This window comes from Uranotaenia lowii, chromosome 3 (genome assembly GCF_029784155.1).
Source record: "Uranotaenia lowii strain MFRU-FL chromosome 3, ASM2978415v1, whole genome shotgun sequence".
NCBI lineage: Eukaryota > Metazoa > Arthropoda > Insecta > Diptera > Culicidae > Uranotaenia > Uranotaenia lowii.
Genome location: NC_073693.1, coordinates 142,109,884 through 142,122,235, shown reverse-complemented (window position 1 = coordinate 142,122,235; position 12,352 = coordinate 142,109,884). Strand labels below are relative to the sequence as shown.

The following is a 12,352-nucleotide window of genomic DNA, read 5'->3' as shown; positions in this document are numbered from 1 at the left end:
TATTCGCCGAATCCGTTTATTGAGGTTAAGCTGTTTTGTCGTTCAGAAGGGAAGTTTTGTTTCGTGCCAATATGGAAAAATCGGAACAGAATGGTGAGTTTTTTCTTAGCTTTTATTTAGTTGTGCTGGTTCTCATCATAATAATTTGCTTTTGTTTCAGATCGGCCCAGCTTCGAGGTGTATTCCACGTCATCCTCCAGATATCATTCCGGAAAAGCCGGACCTGACTGGATAAGTCGCCATTATGGAAGAACGAGAAGCCGAATTGCCACGAGCCTGGCGAAAAAAGGACTTACCTCAATAATTTTTCAACAAGGTGATATATTTAAAAAATAATATAATGAATTGTCCATATTTATTTATAAAATAAATATAAATTTTTCAATGGATTTTGTTTTCATTTTTATTGAAGAAACCAACCAAACCAACTAGCATTTACCTTTCAAATCAGTGAATGGGAAAACGATATTATTTACTATTTTGCTAGGTGAATGCGAAAAAGGTAAAATTTACCATTTTGCTAGGTGAATTGAAAAAAAGGTAAGATTTACCTTTTTGCTAGGTGAATGAAAAAAAGGTAAAATTTACCTCGAAAGAGGGGTGGAAAAAAATCACCTCGCAAAAAGGTAAATTTTACCTTTTTTTTATTTTCCGTGTAATGATCCCATGTCGATTTTCCGGCGGATAGGGTAAAGACCTCCACTGTTGACTATCCAGAGCCAACGTCTTCACTTGGTCCCAGTCAAGCTTCTCGTCGACAGTTCGGATTTCTGAGGCTAGGCTTCGCCGCCACGAGCTTCTGGGTCTGCCTCTTCTTCGATGTCCTTCTGGATTCCATTCAAGCGCCTCTCTCCAAATTTCATTTTCATCTCCTCACAGCGTGTGCTCAATTCATCTCCACTTAGGCCAAACCCACCGGGCGTTGCTATTTCGGTCGGTATTTCAGATGTTTTGATAGATTGCGTTTTTATCTACTTAGACCAGGCCCACCAATGGTTGCTAAACCTCGAATCGAGTACATTCGGCAACATATTTATCAGCCCATCATCGCACCAACAGTTGCTAACTTGATTCGAGAAATAGCATTCGAGCAGTAGGTTGTTACAGGATGCGTTTATGTAGCAACCCGGTAGCAACGCAGCCGGTAGTCGCTATCAGAAAATAAATAAACACAAATACCTATCTGGTTCGCAACAATGGGTGCGAAAATAAGTAGGTAGATAAAAACGCAACCAATCAAAACATCTTAAATACCGACCGAAATAGCAACTTGCGGTGGGCTTGGTCTTACTGATTTTTGCTCTCATTGTTGCCATTCAGGTTGGTATTTGTCTTTGTTTATTTTCTGATAGCGATGACCGGCTGCGTTGCTACCGGGTAGCTACATAAACGCATCCTGTAACAACCTACTGCTCGAATGCTATTTCTCGAATCAAGTTAGCGACTGTTGATGCGATGATGGGTTGACAGATATGTTGCTGAAGCCTGAATGTACTAGATTGGAGGTTTCGCAACCATTGGTGGGTCTGGCCTTACGTTCCCGAATCTCAATTTATAGCGCTCTTTGATGAAACCGGCGTTTGAAAACGGATGATATTCCAATGGCAGCGATTCACAAATACTTGCGGTTCGGTTCTGACTGGCTGACTGACTACCTTTACGAACAAAAAATTGAAATTTTATGTACTGCGTTGGAGTATACCTTTGGTGCTTTGGTGCTTTGGTCGCATGCAGACTGAGAAGGTGGCCGCACGCGTCTGTTCCCCAGGTCAGGGGCGGCGTGCAACAACAACCGAGCGTCTGTTCTCCAGGTCAGGGGCGGCTCAAACAGCGTCTGTCTTGCAGCAAGCGGCTGAATTTATGAAATGCGGCTCCCGCCAGCTAAGTCCAAGATGGCAGCCCCATCGCGGGATAGGGACTTTAGGCTAACAACCTACTGCTCCCATTGGTTCTGCAGAGCTTGTAGAAGTCGGACGCGTTTGTCTCTAGTGTTATCAAAAAATGTTCGATAGAAGAAACTACAGCTTTCTACATCCGGGTATAGTTACCGTTAGTGCAGTTTGTTACGCGAAATTTCGACAAATATATAATTACCGCGTGTTTTGTGACCAAAATAATAAGGAAGGATCACACAACGGATTTTCATCCATCGAATCACCCTTGAGGCTGGTCGACCATCGTTGCTGCCATTGTACTCTCCATCATCGTAGAACAATAGGACTCAAGACATAATCGCCAGCCAGTCAGCACAAAAGGCTTCGCTGTTGGTTCGGTAGCAGATTGGAACTGGGTGTACCAAATAAACTGATCCGGTTTGAAGTGCCATAGCCGGTGAAAAACCACGTGGTGGAAACAAAAATTAGGAAGTGCTTCCAAATTGTGAGTTCTTTTTTCATTTTTCTTCTCTTTTCTCCTTCTATATTTTCCCTTTATTTAAGTTTTTGAATATATTTTGCATTGCTCATATTTTCAACACGGAAAACATTCGTGTCTCCGTAAGAAATAATGAGCGATGGCGGGGGGTTAAACCCGTCATCGGTGGACGAAGAGGAAGCCATGTACGAGAATGAAGAGCATTTGGAGGATTCAGATAATGCTGGTCCCCCAAGTGTTAATCATTCTCGTACGTCTATTAATTCTTCATCACCCACAGTTGACAGTATAGCTCCTCGACTCCGGACCTACACAGATGGTTTGTCTTTTTCTGGGCCATGGGTGGTTTTCATCCGGACCAAAGCTAACGGTAAACAGCTCAACGTAGTGCAGATCACGAAAGATCTGGCGAGATGGTCCTCCGTAACCAGCGTGACTAAGGTGCGACCCAACAAGTTGCGCGTTGTCGTGGACAATCGTAAATCCGATAATGAAATTGTTGCCAGCAAATTCATTAACTTAGAGTACCACGTCTACATTCCGTCTCGAAACGTAGATATAGAGGGCGTGATCTCTGAAATGAGTCTGGACGCTGGGTACGTTAAATCCCACGGCGTTGGTAAGTTTAAGAGCCTTGATTCGACTTCGGTCGAAATCTTGGATTGCCGCCAACTCAACACTACCTCCGTCGTAGGAGGAGTTAAAAAGTACTCGCCTTCAGTCTCATTTCGAGTGACCTTTGCGGGTACCGCCCTCCCTCACTACGTCTTGATTGACGGAGTTTTGAGGCTTCCTGGGCGGCTCTTCGTGCCTCGCCCGATGGAATGCAAAAATTGCATTAAATTGGGGCATACAGCTTCCCATTGTTGTAGCAAGAAGCGTTGCCCCAAATGCGGGGAGGTTCATGGGGATGGAGCGTGCTCAGCAATAGAACAGAAATGTATCTATTGCGAGGGCTCACCTCATGACATCTCCTTGTGCGAGGCGTTTAAGAGCCGCTGGGATAGTCAAAGGCGCTCTTTGAAGGAACGGTCAAAACGTTCCTATGCCGCCATACTAAAGGGCGCGGCGCCTCCGATCCAACCGCAGTCCAGTAACATTTTCACAGTGCTGCCAGTTGACAATGAAGACACAACAGATGAGGAAAACCCGTTTATTTTTGTAGCGAACTCGCGAAAACGTTCTAAACCATCTACTAAGACCCCTAAGATTCCGAATAAAATCCCGACAATCAGCCCTCCAATCAACATTACTAAAAAAGTGATTGCTGCAGACAAGAAAAAACAAATTCCTCCTGTATTCCGCGCGACCTTTTCCCCACAGAATAAAACAACAGCAGGTGGGACTTCAAAGGCTCCCGTTACTAATGCGGTTTTGTCAGAATCAACTCAACAACCGGGACTTTTTAAGTTTTCTGACATAGTTAATGGAATTTTCTCGTTTTTTAACGTTTCTGAATCCATAAAAAGCATTGTTAGTGCAATGCTTCCTATGGTAAAGACATTTTTGAAGCAGATGATGCAAACTTGGCCCCTTCTTTCAGTGTTTATCTCTCTCGATGGCTAATTTACGCCGAGAGGTCGGAGATATCACTGTTCTACAGTGGAATTGCCGCAGTCTAATCCCTAAAGTGGATCCGTTCAAATTTCTTCTTTATGAAACTAGTTGCGATTTTTTTGCCCTTTCTGAAACATGGCTATCTTCTCAATCAAACATCTCATTCCACGATTTTAACATTATCCGTCTGGATCGCAACGATTCTTATTGAGGGGTGCTTTTGGGGATCAATAAGCACCACTCCTTTTATAGAATCCACCTCCCTTTATCAGGAGGAATTGAAGCTGTTGCATATCATATAACTATAAGAGGTAAGGACTTATGCGTTGTCAGTTTGTACTGGCCTCATAGAGTTGCAATGGATCGAAATCACCTAGAGGACCTGTGCTCAGTGCTTCCTGAGCCCAGGTTGATCCTGGGTGACTTCAATTCACATGGAACTGTCTGGGGAGAACAAACTGACGATTGTCGTTCTACTCTTATTTATGACATTTGTGACAGTTTCAATTTAACAATTTTGAACACGGGTGAAAAAACACGGGTACCTAAACCTCCTGCAAGACAAAGCGCTATTGACCTCCACTATGCTCAAATTCACTATCATTGGATTGCCAGTGGAAGGTAATCCCTGATCCCAATGGTAGTGATCATTTGCCTATCAAAATTACAATCACCAATGGGGTCAGCTCTTCGAATTCTACGAATATGACATATGACCTTTGTGGGAAATAAAAACTGTTCCGTAGTACGTTGTATGCGAACGAACACGACTGTAAATACATTTATTATTAAATGATGATAATGTAAACAATCTCTTATTAACTTACAAATAAGTTTCGCCGTTTACCCTAAGCTCTAGCTCTGGCAACCCTAAACCGTCGGATATCACCGGCTATTTGAAGCTAATGGACGAAAATCATATTTATCTTCGGGTAAATAAAAAGTACACTTGCGTACTTACGCTTTTTCTTTCCTACCGCTCTAATTGAGCTCAACCCGGTACACCTAACCGGAACAACCGAACGGTCACTCAAACTATCAAAGGAAATACAATATTTTAGTGGCAAATTGCGCAGTAAGGAATTTCTATCACCTAACCTCTTCCGACTCACTAAACCGCGAGCACAAAAATCACGCGCAACTGGCCAAATAGCTTCCACCTACTATAAAAAATACATTAAAAGATGATCAAATAACTAATGATCAAATACATACTGTTTTCGCTAAAAACAATTCACTACAAACTAACTAACTGCCAGGTCAAGAAAAAACGTGTCGCAGTTTCGATCAATTTTCTAACAATGACAATTCTTTTTCGGCGCCAACGCGTTGACGTTTGTCCGATCCCGTACCAAGGTTGCCAGTTCTACTAACACCCCAACCCGTAACGTCGTAGTCAATCGACTTTACTCTCCTCCTGCACGTCCAACAGAGCAACCTTTACCGCTGGTCTTTGAAGAGTAGATCCGTCGCAAGTCTCCACGTCGACCTTGTGAACTTGTCCGTCTCGTCCTGGATAAGTCTTCACCACTTTACCTCGAAGCCATCCGTTGCGCACGGACTCGTCTACGATGACCACTAGATCGCCGAGCTTCAGCGGCCGCGTTTCCGCGAACCATTTCGTCCTGCAGGCTATAGTAGGTAGATAAGCTTGCACCCAGCGCTTCCAAGACTGGTTTGTTAAGTGTTGAATAACCTTCCAGTTTGGTCGAAGAGGTGTAGCATCGTCGATTGGTACCCTTGGTGGTTTGCTGTCCTCGCCGGAACTTAGCCAAAGGAAATGATTTGGAGTCAGCACTTCTTCCTTGGGATCCTCCAGCGGCACGAACGTCAGCAGATGGGAGTTGACTATCAAATCTGCTTCCGAGAGCAATGTTCGCAGTCCTTCATCGTCTAGCCTTTGATGGTGCGAGAGAGTCTTGAATGCCTTCTCCGAACTGGCTCTCATCCGGGGAATGTAGTAACGTAGCTTGATCTCGTTCAGTACCGTCTGGGAAGTGGCATGACCGTACCTTTGGTAAAATCGCAGCATCAAAGAAGTGGTTACATCATGATTTTTTGGTACTATCTCAGGATTTCGAACTTCGAACGAATAATGAGCCGCTAGGTGGTCGATTCTGCTCGCCTTCCGGAGAACACCGGACTCATCGATCATCGATGATAGCTTCGCTAGGACACTTCCCTTGCCGATACGCTTCCACCGCTTCGGTGAAGGCTCAGAACTGCTTCTAAACGCTTGAATTTCTCCTGCAAACACCTGTCGCTGTACAGCCCGCCAAATGGCTGTTTCCGCCGACACACAATCATCACGATTCAGACCACCACAGGACTCACTAGATTCCACAGGATCCCGTTTGAAGCGCTTAAAGCGGTGCACAAGATGATGCAGGTTAGCAATTCTGTTGGGTAGACCACCACACCGCGAGCAATTTTCCATGTTGACTACAAAATTATCTCCAGTAGTCACCCCAACCCGTTTCAGAACGTGTTTGGAGTGCGACTGCCAACGAGGTATCTCAAAACCAGCTGATCGGTTGACCAGACTCAGTTCCAAAGCCAGTTTCGTTGCCTCTTCAATGGCACAGCTCGCAAAGAAAACGTCAACATTTGTGTTGTCAACAATTGTTTCAGCAGCTTCCGGATAACGATCTTTATGTTCCTGGGCGTTTCCATTCTTAGCAAACTGTGCTGAACACGAGGAGCACATTGCCCCGAACGTTGCGACGTCCATGTACACGTCGAGCGCAGCTTCTGAATTCTCCTGATACAAATATCGTTGTGCGTTTCTATCTGCCGGACGAATAATCAACTGGAACATCTCCCTTATGTCCCCAGCGATGGCATACTGTTTCTGTCGGAATTGGCAGAGGACAGATAGAAGGGGCTTCACCAAATCCGGACCTTTCAAAAGCTGGGAGCTCAGAAAGATTCCTCCATACGTAGCCGCAGCATCCCAGAATACACGCACCTTTGTTAACTTGCTCGGATGTCGCACTGCGCTGATTGGCAGGTGCCAAATCTTTCCGTCGTCACTGTTGCGGAGCTCGTCTGACGTTGCTTTGTGAACGTACCTCTTGTGTAGACAATCGTTCATTTGTTTGTCAATATTAGTTTTCAGTTCAGGATCTTTCAGCAAGCGCTTTTCAAAACAACCGCGTCGACGTACTGCCTTGGTAAATTTGTTCGGAAAAACCGGCTCATCGCTTTTCCAAAGCAATCCAGTTTGGAACTTTCCGGATGGTATATGAACTGTCGTCTTTTCGAGCAATCTTCTGGCCCGTCGATCTTCGTCGGATTCGGGTGGATTCAATCCGGATATCGCCAGGTTTTCGAATTCAAGATACTGCTGGACCGGTTCATGGAGCTCGCGGTTATTGGATCTCTCGCAGACATGAACGAAAGCACTACCTATCGTCTCAGGTGCTCGTCTTCCACCGAATATTGCCCATCCGAGGCGAAATTTAGCAGCAATAGGTTCTCCTCCGGATCTTTCTCTCTTCTTCAAAGCTAAGTTGAGCTGGGCATTGTCGACACCGATAAGAATTCGTGGCACGGCCGTCCGGTAGCTGCTGATGGGGAGTCTACTCAGATGAGGGAACTGCTTCGAGAGACTCTCATAATCCAGGCTCTGCTTCGGTAATTCCAAGCTCTCAACGGTTCTTACGTTCGCCAGCTGATGGATGCGATTGTTCGATGCACCTGAGATACCTATCTCGACCTTACGAGAGTTACTTTCACTTCTCGTGACGTTACTAGTCCACTGCAAGCAAAGCGGAATTCTTTCGCCCACCAAGCCCAGTTCGTCGATAAGTTCGTCTTCGACCAGCGTCAGGTCGGATCCGTCATCCAGAAAAGCAAATGTGGACACCGACTTCCCGTTCGCGTGAAGAGTCACGGGAAGTATTTTGAAGAAAGTGGTGCCTTGCTGGTGTTGATGATGGGCAGTTACCGATACCGAAGATTCCGATCCTTGACTCTTGAGAGTCGAACAACTTCCTGGATGTAGCAGTTTATGGTGGGGCTCAGGGCATCCATTGATCCCGCAAGGCTGCTTATTTCGGCAAGGCCACCTTCCATGCGGCGCCAGGCAACGCCTACACATTCCAATTTCACTGATGAAACTCAGCTTCTCTTCGAGCGGCAACGTTTCGAACTGCTTACAAGTTCGGACTCTGTGCGTTGTACTTTTGCACATCAGGCACGGCTTTAGCTCCGGATTAACTTTCGAAGCTGGTGGTCCAGGCGCTGAGGACACGGAGGCGGAATGTGCGTTCAAATAAACTGGCTTCTCCTTTCTCACAACACCTTTTGTGGCTTTATCATTCAGACAAACATCCGACGTCAATTTCACCTTGCATGCCGCTGTTCGATAAGCCGACACAAACGCACAGAAATCACCAAGCGATGGTTCTGGAAGAGCTGCTAAGTTCATACCCCATTGTAGCTGCAAGTCGGGTGGAAGCTTAGCGACCAGCTCTGCCAGCAAGAGTGGATTGTCCAAATGGGTGTTGAGTTTAGCTGACTGCATGTACGTCACCATGTTGCGTACCTCCCTGCCGAACGCCACAAGCGTCTCCAATTTCGCCACAGACGGCTGAACGGTTTTCCGGATCTTGGATAGCAGACAATATACAATTTGATCTGGCCTTCCACACTCGGCTCGTAGGATGTCAATAATTTCCGGAATTGCATCCGGCAGCATTAAAATATTCTGGACCTTTTCGCGAGCGCTACCAACAAGACTTTTCTGTAGCCTAGCAAGGTTCTCGTCTGGTTGTATGCCACACATGGCCGTTGTCGATTCAAATGCACTCAAGAACATGGGCCACTCGAGTGGGTCCCCGGAAAACTTGGGGAGGTCTCTAGAGACAACTTGACGCGCCGCCAGTTGCTGTGGCGTAATCATGCGACCTGTAGCATGAGGAAATCCTTTACCCAAATCTGCTGACACTGTTGGTGGGACTGTAGGCGGGTGCTGCTCGGATGCTTGCCAAGCACACGGCTGTACATTCAAACCAAAGTTCGGATGCCTGACTTGGTTGTTGATAAAGACTCCTCCCTGAGGGTGCGCAAACTGATAATCAGCACCAGATGACGGCATGTCAGGAATATTCGGAAAATACATCGCCCCGTAAGGGTTATTCATCACTGGAAATCCAGGGAACTGCGACGAGCTCGGCGGTGGCAATATTAGCGGATTCACTGGTACAGGTGGAACTGGATTCCGAGCCACTGGCGGAAAACATGGATTCGAATCAAGATAATTGCTCCTTGGGCCCGGTACTATAGCTGGGGGAGGATTTCTCACTGGAATCTCTGCTTGTTTTGGCGCAGTGCTTGGTTGAATCTGTTGACCTGATTGAATTACAGCTTGTATTCTTTGCCGCTCCTCTCGCTGTTGGATGGCGGGATGTGGGTTCGCACTTGGAGCCACTGTCTCGGGTTTCTGCTGGACTGGAGTAGACGTATGCACGAATCCGCATTGTTGTTCCACCCAACCGGCGATACTTCGATGACTTTTTCCTCCTACGCTACGATCACATCCTTCATTGAGCTCTTCCAAAGCTATTTCTGCTTCTAGCTGCTGCTTTCTAGCAAGAAACTCGCGATCCCGTTCCGCTTTTTGATCCTCCAAATCCTTTTGCTCTTTCAGGTGCCTTAAACGAAGATGAGCAATAGCATTGACTGAGACGACTGATCCGGCATTCGAATTAGACGAGGATTGAAGTCTTCCGAAATTTGGATCGTCCTGTCTCCCTCTTATTGGACCGGTGGTATTATCATGACGTTCAGCGGCGCGAGCTGAAGCAAACGTTGTGTGTGCTTCGGGCGAGTTTATGTTGCCGGTTTGAGTCGAATTAACTGCGTTGTGACTAGCTACGCATCTGCAGCAGAGCCAGCTTCGATCGGCTATGGTAGCCGTAACACCGGCGCATCCATAATGTTGCCATTGCGAACACTCGTCACAAGCGACCATGCTCTGCGCTGAATCCGGGCGGCGACATGTCACGCAGTTGAACAGCTCTCCGGTAGGGCCTTCCATCATCGGTTCCAGGTTTAGGTTGCTCGTTGCAGCTTTATTTTCGAGATTTGTGGGAAATAAAAACTGTTCCGTAGTACGTTGTATGCGAACGAACTCGACTGTAAATACATTTATTATTAAATGATGATAATGTAAACAATCTCTTATTAACTTACAAATAAGTTTCGCCGTTTACCCTAAGCTCTAGCTCTGGCAACCCTAAACCGTCGGATATCACCGGCTATTTGAAGCTAATGGACGAAAATCATATTTATCTTCGGGTAAATAAAAAGTACACTTGCGTACTTACGCTTTTTCTTTCCTACCGCTCTAATTGAGCTCAACCCGGTACACCTAACCGGAACAACCGAACGGTCACTCAAACTATCAAAGTAAATACAATATTTTAGTGGCAAATTGCGCAGTAAGGAATTTCTATCACCTAACCTCTTCCGACTCACTAAACCGCGAGCACAAAAATCACGCGCAACTGGCCAAATAGCTTCCACCTACTATAAAAAATACATTAAAAGATGATCAAATAACTAATGATCAAATACATACTGTTTTCGCTAAAAACAATTCACTACAAACTAACTAACTGCCAGGTCAAGAAAAAACGTGTCGCAGTTTCGATCAATTTTCTAACAATGACAATTCTTTTTCGGCGCCAACGCGTTGACGTTTGTCCGATCCCGTACCAAGGTTGCCAGTTCTACTAACAACCTTACAAGACACATCGACTGGAAACAGTACTCGGACGAAATAACAACAGCCATCGATTCTATGAATGTTTTGCCTCCTTTAGAGGAGTACCACTTTCTTTCACGTTTGATACATGAAAGTGCACTTTGCGCACAAACAAAACCCATTCCAGATTCATCAGTTCCTCGAAGGCCTCCAAACCCATGGTGGGACCAGCAGTGTTCCAAGCTTTATAAGGACAAATCAAGATTTTCTGAAATATGGAACTCTCGTCCTTTTTGATGCTTATCTTACCCTTGAAAATCAGTTCAAAAAATTAATCAAAGGGAAAAGGAGCCTTCCTTGGCGGAATTTTGTGGGCGGTTTATCACGGGAAACTTCCTTGAGTACCTTATGGGAAGTGGCACGAAGCATGCGCAATCGATCATCTACAAATGAAAGTGAAGAATATACACATAGATGGATATTAAACTTCGCACGGAAAGTCTGCCCAGATTCTACACCTGTACAAAAAATAATCCGGAATGTGCCTCCAGATAGGTGTGGTATGGACTCCAGCTTTTCCATGGTCGAATTCTCACTTGCCCTCCTCTCTTACAACAATTCAGCTCCGGGAATTGATAAAATTAAATTTAACTTGTTGAAAAACCTTCCGGATGCCGCCAAATTTCGCTTGTTAAATTTATTTAATCAATTCTTGGAGCACAACATTGTTCCCCAAGAGTGGAGACAAGTGAGAGTCATTGCTATCCAAAAGCCCGGAAAACCAGCCTCCGATGCGAATTCGTACCGTCCTATAGTGATGTTGTCTTGTATACGCAAGTTGATGGAGAAAATGATTTTGTTTCGTTTGGATAAATTGGTAGAAGCAAATGGTCTCCTTTCAGATACTCAATTTGGGTTTTGAAGGGGTAAAGGGACAAACGATTGTCTTGCTTTGCTGTCTTCAGAGATACAAATGGCGTACGCAAAACGTGAGCAAATGGCTACAGTGTTCTAGACATAAAGGGAGGAAACTTTTGATGCAGTCTCAATAGAGGTTTTGTCAGACAAGTTGCACTCCCAGGGTCTGCCTCCTCTATTGAACAATATCTTATACAGCTTGCTTTGTGAGAAACATCTGAACTTTGCTCACGGAGATATTGCAGTTAGAAGAACATCTTACATGGGCCTCCCGCAGGGTTCATGTTTTAGTCCACTTTTGTACAACTTTTATGTACATAAGTGACATCGACAGTTGTCTCTCTGAGGGCTGCACTATAAGACAACTTGCAGATGACAGCGTGGTGTCTGTCACCGCATCTACTGAGTCTCATCTGCACAGACCTCTACAAGATACTTTAGACAGATTGTCTTCCTGGGCTTTGGGGCTTGGGATTGGGTTTTCTCCTCAGAAAACGGAAATGGTTGTTTTCTTTAAGAAACATAGACCTGCTTAACCTAAGCTTCAACTGCTAGGCAGAACGATCACTCAATAGAGGTGTTTCAAGTATCTTGGGGTTTGGTTTGATTCCGAGTGTACCTGGAGAGCCCACATTGAGTTTCTGAAAGGAAAATGCCAACAAAGAATCAATTTTCTTCGATCAAGCGCTAACACCTGTTGGGGAGCCCATCCAGAAGATCTTTTAAAATTGTATCGAACTACGATTCTCTCAGTGATGGAACATGGAAGCTTCTGTTTCCAGTCAGCTGCCA

At 45.3% G+C, this 12,352-nt stretch overlaps 1 protein-coding gene across 2 annotated transcripts; it reads right to left on the bottom strand.

The window, feature by feature from the left end:
* Positions 1-4,757: 4,757 nt before the first annotated feature.
* Positions 4,758-7,042, bottom strand: LOC129756794 (uncharacterized). 2 transcript variants are annotated; one of them, XM_055753813.1, is made up of 2 exons: positions 5,146-7,042; positions 4,758-5,093 (listed from the first exon to the last, which is right to left on the bottom strand). In XM_055753813.1, the coding sequence occupies exon 1, from the start codon at positions 7,022-7,024 to the stop codon at positions 5,327-5,329; it is 1,698 nt and encodes a 565-aa protein (XP_055609788.1). In that variant the 5' UTR covers positions 7,025-7,042; the 3' UTR covers positions 4,758-5,093; positions 5,146-5,326. The 2 variants fall into 2 exon arrangements, with proteins under 2 accessions (XP_055609788.1, XP_055609787.1); XM_055753812.1 differs by having other exon boundaries at positions 4,779-4,832; positions 4,892-7,042.
* Between the last annotated feature and the right edge of the window lie 5,310 nt (positions 7,043-12,352).